Consider the following 25,898-nt stretch of genomic DNA (forward strand, 5'->3'; position numbering starts at 1 on the left):
ACACTAGGAAACTGTATATTTCAGACTTCATGTAGACACAGAAGGATGGATGGCGGTGATAATTAGCAAAACAGCTAAACTTCACCCTGTGGCAGGTCCAAGCGTCATCCTTTGAAATTTCTCAACCAATTTAAAAAGTAGGTATTATTCATATCTCACTGAGGAAGACATCGAGGCACAGAGACGTTACATGGAAGTGCGTTGTCCAGGGCCAGGGAAGAGACACTGTTGCGGTGAAACCCCTTTTCCTGTTTACAGGCTTCTGTCTATTCACGGTGCCTTCTGAGCCACCACACCGTCACTCAGATACAGGGGTGGGGTCTGTGGGATCTGAGATGAGATGCTAGAGCAAGGGAGGATAACCAAGACGGGTTCAGAGGAGGCTAGGCTGCACTGGTGACAACCTCGGTGTTGAGGACACAGGACGGGAAAGAAGGGAAACGCACCCAAGAGAAACTTTCCCAGCATCCTCCATCTGTCTTTTTCCTCTTGGCTACTGCCAGTAAAAATGCTTTAGTTTATTTTTCTTTTTCGCTTTTTAATTTAAAAATAAATGTCTCCAATATTCTCTAATGAAGTGTAATAAATGTAAGGGAAACTACAAATGTCTATTATTGTCTTTCCTTAATCATTGGAATGATTTAGAAAGCACTGTGCTGTTCAACCCTTTAGCTCCCAGAACTCTTAAGTGGAACAAGAAAGTCATTAATAAAATAGTCACAAATCGCCTTTAATCCCAGCACTCGGGAGGCAGAGGCAGGTGGATCTTTGTGAGTTCGAGGTCAGCCTGGTCTACAGAGTGAGATCCAGGGAAGGCACAAAGCTACACAGAGAAACCCTGTCTCGAAAAACAAAAAAACAACAACAGCAACAACAAAAAACAGTCACAAAAATATGTACCACTGGAAACGTGTAAGTACCTCATGGTAGAAGGGCTTCGGGAGGGTATACAAAAGGGAGTGACGTTATGGGGCAGCAGACCAGGCCTGTTCCTGAACCGGTGTGGAGATGGAGAGCGGCACTGTAAGCTGATAGAACTATATGTATCAGCAGAACACACTAGTGGACGGAAAGGCTTGTCAAGCTCACAGTGTGTAGGGGAAGCCTGAGCTGTGGGGAATGGGGCGAGTCCACAGCTATAGCCGGTGAGGGGGGAAGGGGAGTGTGTAATTACATCTTGTTCTACAAGACCAGCCTGCAGGTAACTGGGAGAAGAGATCCTGCAAGTTCGGTCTCACCTCCAACAACCCACTTTTAGCTGGTATAGCGGTTGAAAGACCACTGTTACATATATGATTTAAAACAGATCCCATGCCAATCACATGATCATCCATGCATATGCTTTCCAGTACTATCTCATCTTCAGTTAAAGACCTGGTCTCTACGTATAATTCCCACTAATAATGTAATCATACAAATCCGTAGTCCCTGTTTCCACTCATGCTCACAAACTAACTTTCCTGAAACTTTTGAAAACTGTTGTAGCAAACATGAGCCATCTGCACTACTCAGAATATGAGTAACTTCAACTAATTAAGGGAAACACCATTACAACAGAACTCTGTGTCCTTTGTATTTCAATTTTCATTATATTTTCAGATCCCGACAAGTATTTCAATGGCACACATCACATTTCTCCTCAAATCAAACTCACCCAGAGAAATAATCAACTATTTTAATCAACACAAGGCACTCCCACCTTATGGTGACTGCCTCCAGCAGACATGTAGTGGGTGCCCATTTTGTGTCAAGCACTGTCCTTGACACTTGGGGCACATGAGAGAAAACCAGCCCATGCTATCATGAGAAGATTTTTAATTTTAATCTTCAAAAAGACTTGCGAGGATTTAACCTTGCATAATCTGTATTTAGTACTGCCAAGAATTTCTCTATCTGATAATATTTATTACTTACGGCCAATGATTGGGAATTCGTATGTGTCTATAAGGCTTAGCGTTTGTTAATGCACGCTGCTTTTGAAAACAATGAAATCATTTTTAAGACTGTAAAATTGAAGGACTGTGGCCATAGCTCAATGGTAAGCATTATGCACACACATACACACACACACACACACACACACACACACACACACACACACACACACAAATCACACACAAAAATGGGTAATTGGGAGATGCAGGTGGTAACATGAAGCTTGGAACTTGAAAACACCATGTGCTAAGTGATGTAAGCCAGGCACAAAAGAACAAATTGTTGGTTTGATTCGCTTACAGAGAGAACTTAAGAACAGAGGGACAGAGGCTGGAGGCTGGATATCTGTCTGTCTGTCTGTCTGCCTGTCTGTTACAGAGTTGCTCCGGAATCCAGGCCAGAAAGTCCATTGTTTGGTGAACTCCTCTCTGACTTTGCAAGGAGCAAGGCAGCTGCCAGTCTGCAGAGGGGAGCCCTGTCCTCACCTTCCCCTCCCGGTCCCGAGCTGGCTTCGTGTTCATATTCTGATGACTGTTTATGAGCTCTGTCTTGCTCCAACTGTCACTCTTTACATTAAGGAAAGATAGATGGGACACACCAACTCCAACCTAAATGACCTTTGGATGTGACAAGAGTTTTAGGTCAGCCTTGCTAAATGGAGGCCTTGGTGTATGGAGACATGCCTTGGGGTGAAATTTACAGTGAATTTATTATCTCCCAATGCCCTTTGGACTGCTTCCCACCATCAAACACCATGGCAGCACTCGGAACAGGAAGAAATACATTAACTGGAATCCGATCGTTTTAAAAGGTTACAGCTGCCTAAATATAATTTAATTTCATACTTACCCTTTGAGGGTTTGGTGTATATTTTCATTTTATGACTGCAAATGATAAAGCTTTTAAGATTCCAGGCAATAAAAAGAGGGGAAAAAAAGGATTTTAAGGGTTAGAAGTCTATTCAGTTCATATTCAATGACTGAAGTGACAAATTAGCTTTTTTTTTAATCCAATATTTCTCGTTTTGATTGGGAGCCTCTCCTCTGACCCTGCTCATGGACACTGGGCTGCCACCAGCCCCGTGCATCAACCCCAGATCTCAACCAGTGTGAAGTAAAAAGACCGGGCATGCAGACAAATGCAGATTTGCAAATGTGTTTTTCCGGTAGCATTTTCTCTGGAATAATTGAGCACATTTCCACACTGAGGTGTCCACATCTTCTCATCCCACCGTGTGTTCTGCACTTTCTAGTAGGTACTATTTCTCCAAACATTCATAAAGACTCACAAAGACCTTCTGAATACCATGCAATAGTCTTATCAGTTTAGTCAGTAAAATCATCCCTAGGGTTACAGACAGATGATAAAAATAGAGTATTGCTGATGTCATAGGATATGTCCGAAGGAAAACCAGAAACAACTCAGACCCGACCACCTGTGTAGACCGTCTAGCCGTCGACAGAAGACAGAGGTCTAACTGAACTCTTCTCCACCTTCACTCTTCCTTGCACTCAGTACTTTCCTGGGGAATGAATAGCCCTTTAAACAACAATCTAACAGAGTTGGGGGCAACGACTTTTGATTGCCTCACAGTTATGAAAAAGGCACAGAGTGAAACTTTTAGTGCACAGAGGTCACTGAATGTGTGAGAGGGTGCAGACACACAAGCGACCCTCCCCTCCTTCATTTAATCATTGACAAACAGACCTGCAAAGCTGCTGAGCTAGTTCCTGTGATGTCTGCCTTTAAAACTTTCTAGGTAATTACAAAAGAACATCCAAAACCAAACAGCAGCAGGGATAGAAATACATACTCAAGGCACAGAAAGGTTATCGTCATAATTAAATATATTTGATTTTACAAATAGTGACACTAATATATTTTCAGTAGCAAAATTTAATAAAACAATTGATATTTTACTGTCCTGAGTGGTTTTGCACATCTTAAAGCTGTATCATAATCCTACAAGGTGAATAGTCTTACTATTATTTAGTCTCACTTTGAGATTCAGAAAACTGACCAACTAACCAATCTAGTGGTTACTATAACTCAAATCCTGGTCAAAAACTGGAATCTGAAGTTATTCATTTTTGAGAAACATTATTGATTTTTCTAAATAGAGAAAAAATATAAAAACTATTCAGCAATTTTCAGATATCCAATTTAAAACATTCCAAAGAAGATACATCGATGGCCAAACTAAAAGATGCACATAGTTAGGGAAATGCAGATTAAAACCAGAATGTGATACTGTCTCATAACTGTGATTTCAAAATTACTCAAAAATGAATAAATAAAAATAATAACAAGACAAAAAAATCACAAGCCATGACAACCAATGGAATTGTCCTAGTGTGTATGAATTCTACCTCTGAATACATACCTAAAGGAAATAAAGATTTCAAAGAGACACACAGAAGAATCAGCTATGAAGCCAAAGGCAGCAGCAGCAACCCACATGTCTACCAGGGAATGGATGGATTAACAAACAGTGTAATCCATGAAATAAAATATTATTCAGCCTTTAAAAGGAGAGAAATGTTGACTTGTGGTACAATGTAATGAATGTAGGAGACATCAGGCTAGATGACAGATATGACAAGAAAAGCTAAATATTCCATGATTTTGCCAACACAAGGAACCTAACATAGCTTCATCCATGGATAGGAAACTCAGAATGTTCTTAAAGTCAGGTTTTAGGTCACACTCAAAACTGTAAAAAAAAAAAAAAAGTAGAAATTAAGAGTTGTTGAGAGTTAGGTAGAGACTACCTTATGATGCTTTATCTGTTCTCCATTCTTGCTATTGAATCCCCTTTACCATCACCAAATAGGATGATTTTCCAACCACACAGTGGCTTTGCCTTCCTCGGGGAAAGCTGGCTTCTCCAGAGATAGCAGCCCTGTTCAAACAAAGCATTTATGGAAGGGAACATGGAGAAACAGATGGCCTTTATTTTTAATAGGAATCAAGACATGGGCTTTTGTAATACAAAATGAAAGTAAACATTTCATATAAAGAAAAATTTTGCCTTCAGAAATTATTTTCTGCAGCTGGGCAGTGGTGGTGCATGCCTTTATTCCCAGCACATGCCTTTAATCTCAGTACTCGGGAGGCAGAGGCAGGCAGATCTCTGAGTTCCAAGCCAGCCTGGTCTACAGAGTGAGTTCCAGGACAGGTAAGGCTACACAGTGAAAACCTGTCCTGAAAAACAAAAACAAAAACAAAACAAACAAACAAACACACAAAAAAACCCAGATTACATTCTACTTATAAACCCAGAATCTCTGGTTAGGGCATGTAAGCAACAAGGACAAGAGTTCAAGGTCACTCTTGGATATATGGTAAGTTCTAGACCAACCTGGGTTCCAATGAGACACTGCCTCAAAAAAATGAAGAAAAGTGTCAGGTGATGGTGCACACCTTTAATCCCAGCACTCATGAGGCAAAGACAGGCAAATCTCTGTGAGCAGGAGTCCAGCCTGATCTACAGAGCAAGTTCCAGGACAGCCAGGGCAATATAGAGAAGCCCTGTCTTGAAAAACAAAAAAAAATGAAGAAATTTTTAAAACATAATCTTTGTTATATGAGGTATGAGGCCTTTGGGCTCCCGAAGAAGTTTTCCATCATGAACTTGGATGAGCGCTGTCGTCTCTACAGAACAGAAATTCTGCAATCCGAGAAAATGACTTGGTAGCCCAAAGAAGCTTCTGGGCCTATTTTAGATCATTTAAAAGTATGAGATCCAGGAGATAATTAGTCTAGGAGCAAACTAACCAGGGCCAAAGTTGATGCAGCTGAGTATACTGTAGGTGCCATTCCATTTACCCTCACAACACCCTTACCATATAGGACTGTGATCACCCCATGTTATGGGTGAAGGAGCTGAGATGAAGAAACATTTTCTATCTTCACTGGGGCTGCAGAGATAGCTCCAGGTTGAGAGCACTTGCAGCTCTTGCAGAGGACCTGAGTTTGGTTCCTATCACCCAGACAGGGAGGCTCCAGTTCCAGGGGACCTGATGCCCTGTCTAGCCTCTGTAGGCACCTGCACTCATGTGCACAAACTAAGACACAGACATGGACAAATAAAAAGTATATCTCCCTAAAATCTGAAGGTGTGCATAAATATGGTTGGTTTTCACCCTAGAGCTCAATTCATCTTCCATTCACTACACGTTGTCATAGGAATGGTGTCTACTTTGATAGTAAGCTTTGTTTAGTATTTGTTAATGGCGGAATTTGGAGGAACATGTTCTAAGGAAAAAGAAGTAAAGCCCAAGTAAGCACACGGTGAGTGTGGGAATCTATTGCTTGCAAATGCTGAGGCTGTGGCCAGCAGGAAGAAGGTGGTTTCTCGGGGTACCTAATGCCACCTACTGTCTACAGTGACTTGAAATCATAGATACTGAATCTTCCTCCTGAAGAAAATTAAAAGTGTGACCAATTAAAACAAGATGTTGACAAAAGTTAAGACAGGGATCTAATGGTTGAATGAGCATGGCCCGCATCCATTCCTGTATTTGGATACTTGGTCCCCAATTGGTGAACTGTTTGGGGGAAGTTAGGAGGTGTGGCCTTGTTGGTACACCATTTGCAGTGGGCTCTGAGGTCTCAAAAGACTCCTGTGATTCCCAGTTTGCTCTCTCTGCCTCCTACTTGTGGATGGAGGTGTGAGCTCTCAGCTGTTCCCGCCATCATACCTTTGCTCCACCACCATGGACTCTACCCCTCTGAAACCATAAACCCAAATTTAACACTTTCTAAGTTGCTGTGGTGATTTCTGTAGTTGTTAATCTTTTATGTTATTTGAATATTTTCATTATGGTATCTCTCTCTCTTTCTCTGTGTGTATGTGTATGTGGTGATATGTGTTGCGTGTGTGTGTGTGTGTGTGTGTGTGTGTGTGTGTGTGTGTGTATGTGTGTGTGTGTGTGTGTGTGTGTGCATATAAATACCTGCAGAGGCCCTAGAAGGAGGACAGAGTACCCTCCTCTAATACTCTCCCCTTGATGTTTTTGAAACAAGGTCTCTCAGAAATCCTGGAGTTAGGCTGGCAGCTAGAAAGTTCCAGTAACCTTCAGTCTTTCCTACTCTGCCCTGCCCAGCACTGGGTTTACAAGTGTGCACTTGATCACCCCTGTTTTCTGGGACGTGAACTCAAGATCTCACAAGAAGCACTTTTATCCACCATGTCATTTCCCCAGCCCCATGCATATTATTTCTGATAATTAAAGATTAATTAAAAACCAAAGAACTGAAATCAGGTGTAAACAAGTCACATCAAAGATGCTACAGCACACATCTCAAGCTTCAGAAACTACAAGGTAGAGAATAGGCTTAGTGCCATAGCTCAAAATGCAGAAACTCAAATATTCCAGAAAGTTCTGAGTACTCACATAACACCATAAGTGAAACCATTTCATAAAGAAAAGTACTAAGAAAAGTAGCCAAAATGACTGAGTTTTGCTAATGGAGAAAGCAAGAGTGCCCACATTTTCATTCTGAAGCCTTAATTTGCCTGATCCCATGCTCACCGTCGCAAGCCACTATGGGCATACTTTGAATCTACCCTGTGTCTTCCTGCTTTTCATCCACGATATAGTTCAATTAAGTGGGGGAAAGAGCCTGGCCTTTGGAGACAGGTCAAGGGTAAGAAAAATGGGCAACCAGGATCCATCCTCACCCTACCCAACTCTGGTCACACCCTTGTTTTATCTGACACTAATGCCCCACCCACTTCTGCCCATACCCTTGCTTTATCTGATACTATTAAGAAACTTCCACCAGAAACAGCCAGAAATGTCCTGGTCTTAATTTTTCCCCCAGAAAAATCTTACAGAGTTCTATTTTCAAGTCTTCTTAAGACACTTGCCAAACAAATACACTTCAACATTGTGATGTGGTTTCTCTCTTGGTCCTTCTGTTAGAATGGCTCATTCACAACTGCAAACCCCTATCTGCATGATTATATAATCATTTTTGAGTACTCTCTTTTCTGAGAAGCAAACAGAATACCAACAAGACACATGATGTAAACAAACCCACTTTGAACCCTCAATGTACAAACAGATAGGAGACAGCATATTTCTTTGCTTTTGTTTTCCAAACCCCTTGATGTTCCTAGAGCTTCTCACAAAGGAATTAACTCCCAGGACTTGGGGAAAGAGAAGCTATTCAGATGGTCATCACTGTAACAGACATGCAAATGCTAGTCACTGCTTGACTAGTCACTGCCTTTCTTAATTTAATGGTCCAAGTGCTAATTCAGCAATTTCTCACTCCCCACTTAAACCAGTACAACTAAAACATGATATACATGTTTCTTTTTAAGATATTATAACAAAACTTGAAAAAGGCAGGCTCAAACTTCATTTTGAAGGATGTGAGTCTCACTGGTTTAGCCTGGTCACTATTTAATCTCACTTGCCTCTTCTTTCAAAGTGGAGACTAGGGATGGATGGAGCGGTCAGTCTACTAAGCAGCCAAATCTTTAGCTCAAGTTATATTAACCCACAGACACTGACACATAAGACTAAGAAGGAGATGATACTGCGTTTGTGTGTGTGTGTGTGTGTGTGTGTGTGTGTGTGTGTGTGTGTGTGTGTGTGTATAATAGTAAGTAGTGGGAAACGACTCCACCAATGAGGAGTCTTACTCACCCGTCCATGTACATCCATCCATCATCTAACCTTCTATCTAATCATCCATCCATCCATCTATCATCTATCTGGCTGCCTATCTGCCTGTCTATCTATCTATCTATCTATCTATCTATCTAATGATCTATCCATCCATTCATCATTCATCCCATCCATTTATCCATCCATTCAATTGTCCATCCATCCATGCAATCATCTATGCATCTGGTCATCCATGTATCTATACATTGATTTATCATCTATCTAATAATCTACCTACTCTCTAGCTAATCATCTCTCTATATATCTAATCATCTATCTATCTTCAATCTATCAATCAGTCATCCATCTAGCAAATCATGTCTGTCTACCATCTATCTATCACCCATATGTCAGAAAGGGAGGCCCCATCTTTCTCCAAATTCTGTTCTTCTCTTGCACTTCCGTTTCCTCCCTTTCAAGCTCCTTTGAGACCCACAGGGATCTATCTGTGCCTGATTCCTTAGGACTCTGAGGACCTCAACTTAGAAACAACCCAGAATTCTGAAAAACTAAGATCTCTAGGATATATGGTTCTATAAGTATAATTCACTTTTGCATTAAAGTGTGAAATAAAACTGTTTCCTCAAAGAAACAAATAAAACAAAATTTACAAAGGTTGAGAGATAATTTTTGTTGCAGAGAACAGAGCAAGGGGGTACCAGGTAGAATAGGTATAGTATAATTCTACTAATGTGTGCAGCATATGAGTAAGTATCAAATGGTAATATCAGAAAACATTTTTATGTTATTTAAAATTTAAATATCATATTAAAAGGCCCTATGTAACAATGATTTATTTTAGGTTTTATAAGGTATTTATTTAAAACAGTTGGGGGCAATACACAGAACAATTTATTTTCATTACACCCATGGAAATGCAAGATATGGCTGGAGGCTTTATTACCATTTCATAGATATGAATAATGAAACAAAAAGTGCACAATACCTAAATATAAGAACTATACTCCAAGATGTTTCAATTTTAGATAAATAAATGCATTGCCTATCATGGATTCCTTTTTATTCTACTAAGATATTTTTATTTATATTTATGTGTATGTATCTGTGCATGAATATGTGCATGTGAGTATAGATGCCTACAAAATCCAGAAAAGGGTATTGGATTCCCTGAAGCTAGAATTACAGGTATTTGTAAGCCACCAGATGTGGGTGCTGGAAACCAAACTTCAGTCTTCTACAAGAGCATTAAGCACTCTTACCCCCAAGCATCTCTCTAGTCCTCCTATAGAGTCTTCCATGTTATAGCACACAGGAGAATAAAGTATTGCATTTTGTCTCAGTTTCACCAATATGTATTTCTATAAGAAAAAATCTCTTATGCCCTAATTGTCAATGCACATTTAAACAATAAATATAATTTTTATTGTTAATAAAGCTCTATTAATCAGCTAAAAATTACTACTATTTAGCCCTCACAAAAAGCTATCATTTCTACCCACATCTTATAGACAAGGAAAGTACAGAGAAATCTGATGACCTGCCGAAAGCCAAGCTTTAGTCATGAGCAATCTTGACATGAGACAAAGATATGCAGATAATACACTCAGTCATTCAGTTATAGTAAGGAGTATATACCTCTTAAAACGCTGACCTAAAGATGGCTCCTCAGTATGACAAAGCAGTAATTTTAACCCTCATGCTTTCCCCCTTCAAACTATCTTCTAAAGGGGCCATATTTCTCTGCCTTAACTATTAAGAACTGAGGAGGCTCTCATCCTAGGCTTTTGAGGTATGTTAATGCAGCCTATATATTCCAGATGTGTGCTTGTATGTAGCCACAGGAATAACTCTCATCATATTTAGTAGTTTTGTGATACCAACTAAAACCATCCAGCAGCTGCTGATCTTAGGAATATCTGTCCTCATTTGGATTATTCTTCCCATTTCCAGTGGTAATTGTGATCTTTGTAGACCTTTACACCCAAGACTGCATTTGAGTTCATAAATATTCTTTGGCTACTTTAAAGAATACTAATGGTACAAACTAAACTGCCAGTTTCACTGAAAAACAGATTTCTAACATAAACATACTGTTTGCTCTCTTTACATATAGCCAAAATTCAAACATTAAGTAGTTCTTTTTTTTTCTTGATAAAATAAAAGCTTTTAAAATTACAATAAATTGGTGTTGTTCTTGGAATATCTAACATTGTCTTTGAGCCTAGACATCTTTAGAGTCCAGAAACCCAGAAACATTAAAGAGTCACTTAAACAAGTACTGATTCCCAAGACACCAGCATGGAGTTGTTACCCGAACCCTGGCCCTGAGTAACAGCCCTAGTATCTTACCATCAGCCATGGTAGAGATTCATTTATAATTTTAAAATTAGCTACATGTTTACTTGATCATAATAAAGACGGGTGCTGTAGAAGTGCATGTAGTGATATTTCTGTTAGCATCTTAGACACTTTGAAAGCACTACTCTCATTGTCCAGATCCCTGTCCAAGCATCCCCTGAGAACCCTGGGAATAGTATTAACTCCAGAAGCACAGCCTAACAGGTTCTTCCTTAAAGGATGCTTCAAAGCTGCTGGGCTCTGACTGGATCCCATGTGGGCTTGGAAAAGTCAGAGCGAGTATTGGCCACATTTCTCCTGGTCTGTTAGCGTATGTTCTTCAGTGTGCAGGATGTCTCTGTATATAATTTAATTGTTGTGGGGTTCTTCCCCTCTACTAATATATATATGCAAATGCTTGCTCCAGTAGCTGTGATGTTTAGTCCTCCATGTGCTTCTGTCTGTCTGCTCTGCAGGTTCACAGTCAAAGAGAAAGGAAGCAAGAGAATTCAGACTTTCTAACCTGTGAGAAAATTCACTCAAGCAGAGAGAAGTTGGGAAGCAGATAGTCTACTAGAGCTGCAGTTGAAATGGGAAGTCCTTGATCATTTCCAATGTGATATGGGAATAGCAGTGGTCTAAATGTTAACCTTGGTAGTTAGGTAATCCATTAGAAAAGTTCACACAAAAAATTGAACATAGAAACACACCCATTCCTTGTAATGAGACATAACAGGACCTATACTGCACCTAAATCTTGCCATCTGATTATTTTTTCTTGACCTTTCTGGATCTTTCTGTTCACCCTCTTGGCTAAATGCCAAATGTCATGCTCAGTCCCTCTCAGCTCTGAGTCCTCTGAAGTTTTTATCGGCGTCTTATCATTATTGTTGACTTCTTTCAAAGGTTGGCAGGGTTTTGATAAAAAGATGAACTTTGGAGTTTTGTTTTGTTTTAGTCCATATCTACCTTGGTGAAGCTCGGTCATCCAGAAATTGACGCCGCTGTAGCCTCAACAGCTGCCGACATTTCAGCTCCTGTCACGTGGACTTCTCTAACGAAGGCAGCTTGTGTGGGTTCCTGCATCTCAGTGAAGACAGGTCCCTGACACCACAGGAGCTTCTCTTCTCATTTATGACAAATTGGAATTTTGAGCCTTAACATTCCGAAAATATTCTTCTGAATTTTTGAAATAGTTGTAGTAAAATTTTTAAAGTTTAATTAATTCAATAAGAATTCTTGATTGAGGACTACTTGCTTATTTTGAGCAAAATATGACTGTCCAAAAATCCCAATCTTTGCTTCCTTCTGCTTATCACTATTAATCATTGGTTGGAGTTGGTATTTTTGGCTTCCTATAGGTAGAACAGGTGGTAACCATCTTTTGGCCAAGACAGATACAGTATTTATAAAGTGAGAAGAAACTGGATAAATATTTCCTTCTAATTTCAAATATTAGAAGTCTAGCTTTAAAAAATAGAAATAGGACAGTACAGTATAACTACTATTAAAAGATTCATGATGCTCATTAAGTAAAATGCAAGTTAATGAGAATGAATAGGAAAAATAAATGCTAGATCGAAGTCTGTTGCAGGCATTGGATTTTATTAATTAGGAACAGACAATTCACTTAGCTGATTTCATCTAGGCACAAATGTCCCAAAATTCTGTATTAGCTTTATTTTGTGTAAATAGCTAGACTTCATTTTAAATATAGAAATCATGCTAGGTTAATTTTGTTTATAAATAAAAAGCCACCTTCTTTAAAAAGAACTGAGATCATGAAGAAAAATGTCTGAATCACTTAATTGCACATGGAAAGAAAAGAGTATTTAGACAAAAGGAATTAAAAAAAGAAAGCAAAGGAGACACAGAGAAAACAGGTCAGTCAGTATATGGGAATGCTAATTGGCTAGTTACTGTTTTGATATATACATCCATCTATTATTTAGACACAGTTTACATCAGTGCTGCCTTGGCAAGATGAGCCATACCGTGTCACATAAAGGCACCTCCAGCCTATGTATTCTTGTGTGTGTCTGTGCACATTTTAGCATATAATATAGGAATGATTAGATGTTGCAACCTTTCGTCTCTCATTGGTAAATTATAATGACTTCAAAAGAATTAGACAATTGCCCTAAGCACAAACACACAGTGTTTACGCAGCAGCCCACTATGATGCCAAGGTAAGGGGAGGAACAATCAGCAGAGGCAGAGGTAGCTAGAGCTTTCGCATACCCCAAGTGTTTTCTAATAGAGACTAAAATAACCACCAAGTCCCCTGGTAGTTAAGTACAACTTGCTTCAGAAATTAATCCTACGTTGCATTATTTTGTTGGAAACTCTTGTTACCCTCAGCATGTGATAGATGCTTAGCACTTGACATTTGCTAGGCATCCTTTGGGTTCCTTGAGGTGCAATGCAGCCAGGAGGAGGTGCTGTCCTAGGATGGAGCACCATTTCCAGGAGACAGACAAGGAGTCCGGCAGATGAGTGCAAAGAGGAGCTTCAAGTGGGGTGTATAAGCCCCTCAAGCCACTCAAGTGGCCAGGCCCCTCCCCCGAGGACCTCTAACTGCCAGGTTAACTGGTGGACCCTATCCCCATCCTGCAGAGCAAAAAGCCCAATCTCTGGACATGAAATCCCACCAATCTCCACCCTGAAAAGTTCCACCCCCTTCCCGAGAAGCTCTATATAAGCCCTCTATCCTGTTCAGTTTGCTGCTGTTTCTTGCTTGAGCAGAGGCAGCCACCCTCCTGGCTTTTTCCCGCTCAATAAATCTCTTGTGTGAGGTTTGTTGTGCGGTGTGACTATGTGGTATTCCTTGGCTTCCAGCTGCCAGGATACCTTTGTATCCGAGCTGCAATGCTTACAGGGTGTTGCCAGGAATGTTGGTTTATGATTTAAACAGTGTAGTAATGTAGATCTCAGACAGGTGAAACCACACCATAAGTAAAAGAAGGTGAGAATGAGTATTCTAGGCAAAGGGAGTCGTGTAGAAGGAAGAGCTTCTTGGAAACTTGAATGCTAAGAGTCTGTTTGGCAAGTCAAGGGACAGGAGAGACTTGGGGTACATGGGACAGGCCTAGTTGTTTCAAGAAAGGTTACAAATTAATTTTTGCAAATACCATAGCACCAACCACATACAGTGATTTTCAAACATTTTACTAAGAATAGTTTTTTTTTTATATAAAATATTAACATGATCTTATGGAATTAAAACTATTTTTCTATTCTTACATAAATCAAAATTGTGCATTTGATTTCTTTTTATATTTGTTATTCCTTATTTTTAAAAGATGGAGATTATATAGGAAACCATTAGCACTGAGCTTAGTTTTATTTTATTGCAGGATAGTAATATAAAAAAAATCAAATAGTTTATTGAAATTGTAATGCTAACTTTTATTCTTCCCCTCTCTATGTAACATGTGTGTATTGAGTTCAAAACACACAGAAAGCACTTGGTGAAGCTCAAATAATGTCAGCCACTGATATCTGGATTTTGATTGGTAGAAACCAGTACGCTGGCTAGTTTATGTCAGCTTGACACAAGCTAGAGTCACTGGAGAGGAGGGAGCCTCAATGGAGAAAATGCCTCCACGTGATCAGGCTGTAGGTAAGCCTGTAGGGTATTTTCTTCATTAGTGACTGATGCGAGGGGACCCAGCCCATTGCAGGCGGTGGCACCCTGGGCAGTTTGTCCTGGTTTCTATACAAAAGCAGGCTGAGCAAGCCGGGAGTGGCATGGCAGCAAGTAGCACCCCTCCACACGCTCCACATCAGCTCCCGCCTCCAGGTTCCTGCCCTGTTTGAGTTCCTGTCCTGACTTCATTTGATGATGAACAGTGATGTGGAAGTAAAAGCCAAGTAAACCCTCTCCTCTCCAACTTGCTTTGGTCATGGTATTTCCTCAAGCAAAAATAGCCCTGACTAGGACAATAGGTAGTAGAAGTTAGAAATACCCTACAATTGCCTTAACACAGTCTTTCCTAAAGAATAAACGTTTCCACATGAAACCTGAAGGGTAAGTCTGAGTTGGCTGAGTAAATGAGATGGATACTCTACATTGACAATTTGATAAGATTTAGAATCATGTAGGAAATACACCTTGGGGAATGTTTCTGAGGGAGTGTCAAGAGAAGATTAACAGCAGAGAGACCTCCCACTATAATGCGGGTGACAAAATTCCATGGCTAACTAAAAGAGGAAAAGTCAGAATGCTAGATGGACATAAACTTTATCACCTTGTGGTCTGCCAAGAGATGAGGATACAGCCTCATGCTCCTGCCATGGCAACCACAAGCTCCACCATGATGCTTTCCTGCCATGATGGACTGTATCCCCTCAACTGGGGGCCAAAATAGATGCCCCCTCCCTTCAACTGCATCTGGTCAGGTATTTGGTCACAGCAATGAAAAGAACAATGGATACAGTTATCAACGGCCTTCAGGAGAAGGGAGAAAGAAATGAAGTCATCAGAAAGGCATCCAAGGACTTTAGTAGGAACAAGATGTAAGTCAAAAGATCATTCTGATCAATAAAAAGAAAATGCAGTGAGCTGGCAAGACTGAGCCTGAGACTATTTTAGGGCCGTTAGAAACGAAAGACGAGCTGGCCTCCCGCATTCAGTTATAATGGAAAAAATGGTGGTCTCTTGTTGTGTTTAGTGGAAGGAACACACAGTGAAGGGCACAGATGGGGTCAGAGATCATATAGCTCAGGATAGCATGCCTGCTTCTAAGTGGAGGAGGAGAGGGAATGAGAACACTCACTGAGAGCAGAGAGTGAACAGCTTAGACATGGGGGAAGACAACCCTCGGGGCGGTCCATTTGGGGCTGAGTCCATAGTCTATGTAAACATCTATATCATCTTCCCTCTCCATGGCCAACACACAGGTGGTCATGTGGCTCCGAACCTTAAAAAAGATGTAGGAGGCATCAGACACAAAGACAAATTTGCTCTAAGAGAAAGAAATTCTTTAAAAAAGTAATTGGTGTAACACGTTCATTTCATTGTATTCGTAATTGAGATTAATTCATTTCTCTCCAAAATAAAATAATATATGATAATGTTTGAAATATTTTCACTACTATTAAAATACACAATGAGGTCAGTTTTCATATGAAGGACTATTTATTACATATGGTAGTAATTGCCAGGGCCACAAAATAACAGTTAAGTAGTAAAAAGGCAGTGTCGCCGGGCGGTGGTGGCGCACGCCTTTAATCCCAGCACTCGGGAGGCAGAGCCAGGCGGATCTCTGTGAGTTCGAGGCCAGCCTGGGCTACCAAGTGAGTTCCAGGAAAGGCGCAAAGCTACACAGAGAAACCCTGTCTCGAAAAACCAAAAAAAAAAAAAAAAAAAAAAAAAAGTCAGTGTCATCTGGGGTGTGCCATTCTGCTGGTCTTCTCGACTCATTGTTCTCATGTCTGTCCGTTAATAAAGAACCTGGTTTGTCTTAGAGTGCTATACAGGGGACAGAGTCATACGCACAAGGCGGCTTCAAGAGAAACCAGGATGGTTGGGTAAATCAGGTCAACAAGTGCAAAGAGACCTTCAGAACTCCCCATCGTATCTAGGTCCTGAAAGTATTTGAACTAGAATCTGTGCCAAGGGGTGGGAACCTCAAAGCTCGGGGTCTGAAGTGACAGCCACCCCTGTCATTCCCACTCTTCACTGTGGTTCCAGAAAGAACTCAGTCAGTAACTGCTACAATTTAGTCTCCAGTTACTGAGTTAGGGAACCTCTTGAGAGAGAGGGACTCTAGAGTTGCAAATAAAATCTCCTGGGCATGGTGAACCAAATGTAGTGATTTTAAAACTGTGGAGCTGGAACTCTGTGCTCAAGCTTCCTTCCTTGTTTGTTTGTTTGTTTGTTTGTTTGTTTGGTTGGTTGGTTGGTTTTGGTTTTTTTCAAGACAGGGTTTCTCTGTGTAGTTTTGGTGCCTGTCCTGGATATCGCTCTGCAGACCAGGCTGGCCTCAAACTCACAGAGATCTGCCTGGCTCTGCCTCCTGGGTGCTGGGATTAAAGGCGTGCGCCACCACTGCCCAGCTTCCTTCCTTGTTTAAGAGAGCTGCTAACATCTAACACTACATTTTGTGACAATAATTAAATGAGATAGTCCTAGGAAATCCTCACCTATGACAGTATGAAATAGTCTCACCAGCAGCAAGCAACATTAGTTACCATGGCATTTTATTTAAATTGAAACCATTGTATTTGAACCCAAGGGGAGGGAAAATATCTCAGTTTTGTTTAAGGTTTCTCTACCCTTCTAGTGAGGAACAAGCATAGACTAAGACCAGTGCATGTCTGCCAGGGGTACATACGTAACTCCTCACTGTTCTTTCTGCTCCTTCCTCAGCTGAGGATTCCTACCGCCATCTTGGGAAGAGTGCCCTTGGACTCACCACTCCTCACCCAGAACAACTGGAAACATCAAACAGTAGCAGAGAACAAAACAAGCAGATCATAAGAATCAACTGTTCTTAAACAAACACAAACAAAAGCAACAGCTGGCGCCATCAGCACCGTAACCATGCTCCCTTTCCCAAAACCTGACTGAATTGGTTCTCCAAACACCGGTCTTGTGCCTCCTGCCTCTGACTCTTTCTCATGTCCCCTTTCCCAGCTTCCCACAGCATTTTATATGTGAGCTGGTATCTAGAGAGCAGGATGAAAAGAGAGAAAGCTAGGCCCGTGGCTTCAAGAGGTCTTGGTTATGGAGAAGGCATTCTTCTCTCCCTCCCAAAGTGTGGAGGCAGAACTTGGAGAAGTCACAAGAAAAGAAAAACCCAAATGTTCTTTATCAACTGGTTGGCTGAGAAGTCACAAAACCTAAAGCCTCACCGCTTGAGGTGGAGGGGCATGAGAGAGTTCTAAAGGAAACCTGACTGGACAGATTGGGAGTGTGTGTAACTGTAGGGAGTACTTGTGTTCTGTTGCGGAGTTTTCTTGAGTTGGAATGGTTTGACGGAGAAGGGTGGGATGCTTGCTGTAAACTGTGGTACCATCACAGCCCACAGGGAACACCGAAGAGAGCCTCAACCAAGCATTCAGGCTGTCTGTGAAGGAACATGGGGTAGGAAGCAAGGGGTAGAACCCTTGCTACCCAGTGGCCCTTGTCAACGGGGGTAGGGGGTGGGGGGCAGGTCCCAACCAAAAGAAGGTGGGAGACCTTTACTGACAGACCCATCCATCTCAGTTTACTGGGAAACTGATCAATGCCCAAGAAATCCACACACTCAGCTTCTCCACAGGTGGTGTGAGTGCTTAAGAAGGAAACGTGCAAGTGGCCTCTTTCTTCATTTCTGGTCTCTAGAACTGGGTTTCTGACCTAATAGTGGCCAGATAGATGGTGAGATGTGAACTAGACACGTGAATGAAGTTTCTAGTAGGCTGAATTCTAATCCCTGGAAGGGAACAAGGAGTCTACTGAAGGCATTGTAAAGAGATGGACAACGGAAACTAACAGATTTCAAAGCAGAGTTTGGAAAGCATTAAAACTGGTTCCTGTCTTACATTCTGCTCAGACAGAGCATTTCAGAAACAGATTTTCCAGTGGAGGTGGATGTACTGTAAGTGTTAAGACTGTTGCAGATGACTTGTCTCAAACCCATCAGGAAAGGTCTACAGTGGGGATGGGGAGGAGACAACAGTTGTCTTTGCAGTTGAGGAGCAGGATGAAGTTGAAGGATTCACAGGCTCTGCAGCAAAGATGCAAATTTTTTTGCATGTAAATACTGTCCCCCTTTTTCTCGTAATTGCAAAATGAAATTATGTGCATGTGTTTACGGAACTACATTTATGAGTACTCATAGCTTTCTGTGAAGATGTTCTGATGGCCAATTTTCTATTACAGTACAATTTCTAATATCACAATAGAGGTTTTTTGGGATCCTAACTAAAATTATAAACTTTAGTGGATACACAACCAATTACATGGAAACCTTTCATAGGCCATATGAGGATGCATACCTGTAATTCTTCCAAGAATGAGATAGGAGGATTACACATTAAGAGCATACAGAGCAATTTCAGGAGGAGGGTAACATGTTCAAGACTAGACAGAGCAACTGAGGAAGGAGGGCAACATGTTCAAGACTACACAGAGCAACTGAGGAAGGAGAGTAACATGTCCAAGACTACACAGAGCAACTCGGGGAGGAGAGTAACATGTTCAAGACTACACAGAGCACCTCGGGGAGGAGTGGGGCACATTCAAGACTAGACTGAGAAACTTAGCAAGACCCCATTATCAAGGGAAAAGAAATGGACTTTGCCCTGCTACAGATTAAACCATGTTTAAAGAAAGAGTAAACCTGTTTGGTATCAAACACTTTCCTTGACTCTCAGTAAAGAAACTCATACTTTAAATCTTGAGAAATACTGAAAACATCAGAATGGAAATCAAACTTAATTTATGTCAAATATTCTAATATATCTTTACAGGGAAAGCAGCTTAGAGGCTGAGCAACGCTACTCTGTAGTGGAGGACGGAAGCAGGACTCCGTGGTCACATCCATCTTGCAGTCACCTTCTCTCCCCAGTGATTCCCAGCAGGAGGAAACTCTCAACATGTATTCCAAATCTCAAAACCTTACGTTTCCACATTCAAATCTGTTGTGGAGGCAGCCCGTCCTTTTTCTTTTTATTCCTCTATTCTTTTCACTCCCTTTAAAAAACGTCTTTTCTTCTAGTTTTATTGTGAAAGACATTTTCTATCACCTACAAGCATAGACGTTTTCAATGTCAGGTAATGTAAGCCATTCTTTGAAAAAGTTAGAAAAAATATTTTACCCACAACAAATATAGACAATGAGTATATCTTTGCATTTCTGGTGTCTTACCTATTACAACCCCTTTCCCATATTGTTGTCATTCCCCAGACACCGTCAAAAAGGATAACAAATGTTATAGTAATTTTATTGTCCTCACAGCCCCAATACTTCCCGGTGTATTCCTAGCTCAAAGAGATAGTTTTTCATGGAAAAGATTAACTAGGGATGGATGTTATAATCTCTATAGAACAGTCTCTCAGCTTTCACACTGGTGTCTCTTTCTGTTAATATCCAGTCTTTTGACAAACTGGTGTGTTCATCAGCTGTACCCAGTTCTTGAGATAATGCAAAACTCTATCTATACTAATACTATCTATGGCAAGTCACAATCATGGATACAACTCAACTATTTGAAGTATGTCTGTAGGACTTCTGGCTTTGTGTAATGTGTTTCCCAAGCTTGTAAAAACAGTTCTCCAAGAGGAGATAGAACCGAGTATTAGCTTATCATCTGTTCTCATTAATTGCATAATTCACAGTCTCACAATAATGGGGCATATGGAATATTTTATGAGGTACCTATTCAGAAATTGAGATAAGGAAAGTTCCCTCTAGTAAAATCGTATTGATTCTCTTTTCAACCTCAGAGACATCATTTCTAAAATCACTTGGGCATCTGGTAAGGTTATTGACTTTCCAGGCTGCACTAGAAATATACAATCTGAAGGCAAAAGGTCTCTATTAGGATGTCAGGATAAACTCAAGCTCAAATGGACAACCGCTGACTTTGGTCTACTCTTCCTTGCTTGCTCAAATGATCTGCCAGTAAGCAAGGAGAACAGATGGTTGTGGGTACTTTACTAACACCAGGCATCATCAGTGATTTTAAATAAAACTTGAGTTCAGTTGCCTTGGATCATGGGTATGGTTAGGTGACTCTGACAGCCTGTTAGTTGTTCATGGAGACCATTCTATGACAGAATCATGATGCTTATCAACAACAAAACCAAAGCTCACACTGTTAAACCTTACCAGGCAATGGCAGAATATAAGTGATATTTAGTTCAGAACCAAATTTGATGATAATCTTTGGGTTGAGGATCAGATCAAAAAATGTAAAAACAAAACAGATGTGTGACCAAAATCTCAGTCCTTGGTTGTAGCTTGTGCTAACAGGATAATGGCTGTCTTCTGCGTTTACTTAACCCCTGCCTCCCCTGCCTCCCCTGCCTCCCCTGCCTCCCCTGCATTGTCTCCAGACTTACCTGCAGCTGGAGTGGGCCTAAGCCTGGTGTCGCTGCCGCTGCCGCAGCTGCCATGGTGGTTGGGATCAGCTGAACAGGGTAAGGGTCACCTAAGTAAGAGAATAATAGAGGCCTCAGCACCTTTTATCTCCTCTCCACCTGCAAATTAAACTCCTGCATTCACTCTTTCCAAAAGCCTGCCTTTGTGTGCCTGGCTGGGGCCTAATGAAAAGCTCTATTGTGTAGCCTTTTACCAACACTCTTCACAACCCTGGCTGAGAGAGGAATGTGAATAAAAGGAGCAAGCAATTAAGGCTGAAACCTCATCCTTTTTTCATGATGTATTTAGGAAAATGGGGGGGTTGGGGGGTGCATGGTTCAGAGGCTGTACTTGGACACACACACACACACACACACACACACACACACACACACACACACACACACCACTGCAGTCTTGATGGAACACAGCAAGTCCTTCTGTGCCAGCTTTTCAGTCTTATCATAGATGGAACTTAACTAAACTCACTTTCATTTTAACAAGCTAAACACCAAAGATTTAAGCCATTAGCTAATCCTTTGAATGTTGTATTATGACCTGGATTCAAATAATCTCTTTAATAGGTCGTAAACAAATTCAGAGTCAAGAAAACATTTCATGTTTGTTCTCTTTCTTTCCTTCCTTCCTTCTTTCCTTCTTTCTTTCTTTCTTTCTTTCTTTCTTTCTTTCTTTCTTTCTTTTTTCTTTTTTGACATTATAGAGAATATGGACATCTTTATTTCCTGGAGATAAATGTTGACAAAAGTATATTTTAAAGGCAACAAACAAATGAATTGATCTTTCAAAATTGTATCTTAAAAAATATGGTCCAAAATTCATCTAGTTTTTCTCATCATATATTCCGTAAAAATGCAGACACTAGAGGTATACATAGATTATTTTGTGTCTTTTTGAGGCAGGTATAGAAATATTTGCATAATAAGAGGTAACGCAGGTCCAATGCTTAGTGGCCTTAGTGTGCTTAGTGTGTTAGTAATGTAATCAACAGTACACATTAGTTAACCACTGGACATATGATATAGCAAGAAATTGAAAGTAATGTCTATAAAAACAAATTTTCTAATATATTAAACTGGTTTTAGAAATTGAATGTGTGAAGCCAGGTGTCTATAAACCCACCACTCAGGAACCTGAGGCAGGAGGACCTGCCATTTATGGCCAGTAGGGACTACACAGTGAGATCCTGTTTCAATAAACAAACAAAAATGAATTCATGAAAGATCCTGTTGAAGAATGCATAAACAATGTTAAGCTAAGTCGGTTGAAAACACTGAGTACCTGAGGTAAATGGTAAACGTTGCTCTTGGCATTGGAAGGTGAACCCTGAAAACGTCTAACATAAACATGGGAGCTTATTAGGAATGAGGGGAAGTTCAAGTTGTAGGCTTCTGGAGAGGCCCCCCAGGTGCATGTTCACAGAGTCTCACATCTTTGTTTCACCAGTTTTCTTAATTTTATACTTAGCTGTGATTTTGTGCTATAATAAATATTTTGTACTGGCATGGAGATTTTGTATAGGTAATGTTTTGTATTTTCATTCTAAAGATAATATGCTCGGTTTGTTTCTGTTATTGTGACGAATAGCCTGACAAAAAGCAGCTAGGAGAATGAAGGGCTTATTTGGATTTCAATTTCAGGTTACCTTCCCTCATTAAGGGGAAATCAAGGCAGGAACTCAAGACAGCTAGTCACATAACACTCACAGACAAGAAGCAGGGAGAACTGAATGTATATACCCATGCTGCCTGCGTGTTTGTTCAGCTAGATTTCTATAGAGTTCAGGGCCTTTCCTAGGGAATGTTGCTGCCCACAATGGGCTGAATCTTCCACAGCAACCAACAATCAAGACAATCTCACAGGCCAATCTGATTTAAATAATTCCTCAGGTCATATAGGTTGTGTCATGTTGACAGTTAAAACTAACAATAAAGTATATCACCCAACATTATCTATATGTTCCAGACTTCAAACAGAGATGGATCTCTGAAGATTTGCCCTTTCTGGGGTTTATAGTTGATGTGGGCTAGGAAAGTGAAAAAGTCCATATAAAATATAACATTTAGTAAGGAAATACAAAATTCTGTGAACATATATTGGGTCCCCCAGATCTTGTCTAAGAGATCAAAGAAACCTCTGGAAAAGTCATATTTAAGTTGAATTTGAATTAAGGAAAATCTATCTGGGGACAGGTGAGAAAGAAAGGTGTTCCAGGCAGAGAGAGGATGTTCTTGGAGGCTTGGCATACAGTAGAAGTCTCATACCATGTTCTAGGTCCAGAGTGTCTATACGACTGAGCAGGTGCTGAAATAGAGGTGAACAGGGCTATAGAGGGGCCAGTTGGTAACTTATTACTCAGGGTTCTATAAGCAAATATTAAGGCATCTAAGTTTATCCTATAGAGGAAAGTGAACCCCAAATGTGAAGAAGAAAAAGAACTAAGATTCCTTAACCAGCAAGTGGAAGCCACAGAAGCAGACTTCTGTGTAGCAGGTGGCAAGGCATGGACAAGGGTTGGGACTTCAGGGTGGTGCAGGGGGAGCTCAACATTTGAGGGGACACAACTGACAAGGATGTTGGCTGTTTCATGACAAGGCAGGGACTGGTTCCAGGGTGACTTCCAGAGTTTCCACTCCAACACTGACATAAGACAGGGTCATTGCAGACAAGAAATGAGATTGCCATGCTAGGGTAGGAGGCTGAGGGAGTTACATGAAGGAATAAGAAAATCTGTTTTGGTGTTTGTGTTCCGAGCGTGGAGAGAGGTAAGCATCCATCTAAATCTGAAGCTATAAGCCCTGATAACATCAGCGAGGAGTAAACACGGTTGAAAACAAATCTCCAAGTAAACAGGTGCTAGGATTGAAGCAGATTAACATTTATAATCTAAAGGGAATGTTGAGGCCTCTGTAACTTTAAGAACAAGTGGGCAATGGTTGCTTTAATTGTTAACATGACCAGGAAGAAATTCTCAGTGTAAGAGAAACATGGTCTGTAGGTAACACTAACTGAATCTGGAAAAGCCAGGCTGACATGTGGGTTGTACCATTTCCTGGGTTTGGATCCTGGATTGTTTAAGAGTGGAAAAGGTGAGCTGGGGAGGAAGCATGCGCACATTTATCCTCTCTCTGCCCTTGACTGTGGGGTGACTAGTTGCTTCAAGTCCCTGCCACCTTGACTGTTCTGCCATGTGAGACTATGAATTGTGAGCTAATGCAACTCCCCCAAGTTGGTTTCCTTAGGGGATGTTATCACAACAACGGGGAATGACAGGAAGACATTCTGGGATCTGTTGACTATTGGAAGGAAGATTGGGGTAAGATAAGGCCTACAGAAACGCGACTAGGACTGGGTCTCACTGGAGAGAAGCTGGAGAAAATGGACATGGAGTGAATGTGGTCAAGCGAGGATAGGAGAAAGGGGGAGGGTAGGAGAAAGGGGGAGGGTAGGAGAAAGGGGGAGGGTAGGAGAAAGGGGGAGGGTAGGAGAAAGGGGGAGGGTAGGAGAAAGGGGGAGGGTAGGAGAAAGGGGGAGGGTAGGAGAAAGGGGGAGGGTAGGAGAAAGGGGGAGGGTAGGAGAAAGGGGGAGGGTAGGAGAAAGGGGGAGGGTAGGAGAAAGGGGGAGGGTAGGAGAAAGGGGGAGGGTAGGAGAAAGGGGGAGGGTAGGAGAAAGGGGGAGGGTAGGAGAAAGGGGGAGGGTAGGAGAAAGGGGGAGGGTAGGAGAAAGGGGGAGGGTAGGAGAAAGGGGGAGGGTAGGAGAAAGGGGGATGGTAGGAGAAAGGGGGAGGGTAGGAGAAAGGGGGAGGGTAGGAGAAAGGGGGAGGGTAGGAGAAAGGGGGAGGGTAGGAGAAAGGGGGAGGGTAGGAGAAAGGGGGAGGGTAGGAGAAAGGGGGAGGGTAGGAGAAAGGGGGAGGGTAGGAGAAAGGGGGAGGGTAGGAGAAAGGGGGAGGGTAGGAGAAAGGGGGCGGGTAGGAGAAAGGGGGAGGGTAGGAGAAAGGGGGCTAGAGGCAGCTGTGAGGGGGGGCTGCTTCTTAAAATGTGACTTTCCCTGAGTGGAGGCCACATCCCCTAAGAATTGTACAGTTCAAGTCTACCCTGAATCCAATGCACCAGACGCTTAATTCCTGGTATTTCTAGTCATGTGATCCCTCTCACCTACAGTGTGGGATTATCCTCAAATGCACAGAACAGGATAAACTTTGTCAGGTAGAGTTACAACACACTCCCTAAAGAGGTCCCTGCCCCTACTCCTGCCTCCAATCTACCCCACCCCTGCCTCAGCCAGCACACAACTGTCTTCAAGAGCTGTCCACCCAGGCAAAGTCAGGATGCCTGAAGCCTGCTAGCTACCAAAGAACAGAGCTTAGAAGTGGATTTTCCCAAATCAAGATTGGTGATAATTGTCAAAGATCCTAAGCTTTGGGCACCAGTGTGGCTGAATTAGGGTAAAGGTAATAGCACCTAGCTTTGGGAAAATTTGTTAAATCAGAAGCAGTATAGCTTCTGAATCAGAATTTAAATTTTAATGGGATTTCCAGGTGACCTGCAAGCATCTTCACTTTTGATAACTCCTGGAAGAGACAATGCAGAAGCAGTGTGACCAGGAAGGATTTATGTTTAAAGAGATAAATATGTGCAAACATTATAGCAGGCTAGTCTGCTAACGAGGAACATTCGGTAAAGACAGACCAAACATAAGACAAGGGGAGGGGCAGATGATGTCTTATGCTTTACTGCCATTTGGTGTTATTAATTGCTTAATCTATATGACACTGATTCAATGGAGGGAAGTTGAAACGTTTAAAATTGGAATTACATTTGTACAAACTAGCTAAAATGGTAAACATTATAATCATATGGTTATTAGAATCGATCATGTAAATGCTTACAAC

The 25,898-nt window shown here is 41.3% G+C and overlaps 1 protein-coding gene across 14 annotated transcripts in view; it reads right to left on the reverse strand.

Moving 5' to 3' along the window:
• Sox5 (SRY-box transcription factor 5) overlaps nucleotides 1-25,898 on the reverse strand; it is a 1,013,558-nt gene that overhangs the window by 90,601 nt on the left and 897,059 nt on the right. For all 14 annotated transcript variants that reach the window (XM_052719126.1, XM_052719123.1, XM_052719124.1 and 11 more), the window contains one exon: nucleotides 20,971-21,059. In XM_052719126.1, the coding sequence (XP_052575086.1) occupies nucleotides 20,971-21,059 (89 nt within the window). The remainder of the gene's footprint in view (nucleotides 1-20,970; nucleotides 21,060-25,898) is intronic.

Source organism: Peromyscus californicus, unplaced genomic scaffold (assembly GCF_007827085.1).
Source record: "Peromyscus californicus insignis strain IS unplaced genomic scaffold, ASM782708v3 Scaffold_6__1_contigs__length_162567912, whole genome shotgun sequence".
Classification (NCBI taxonomy): domain Eukaryota; kingdom Metazoa; phylum Chordata; class Mammalia; order Rodentia; family Cricetidae; genus Peromyscus; species Peromyscus californicus.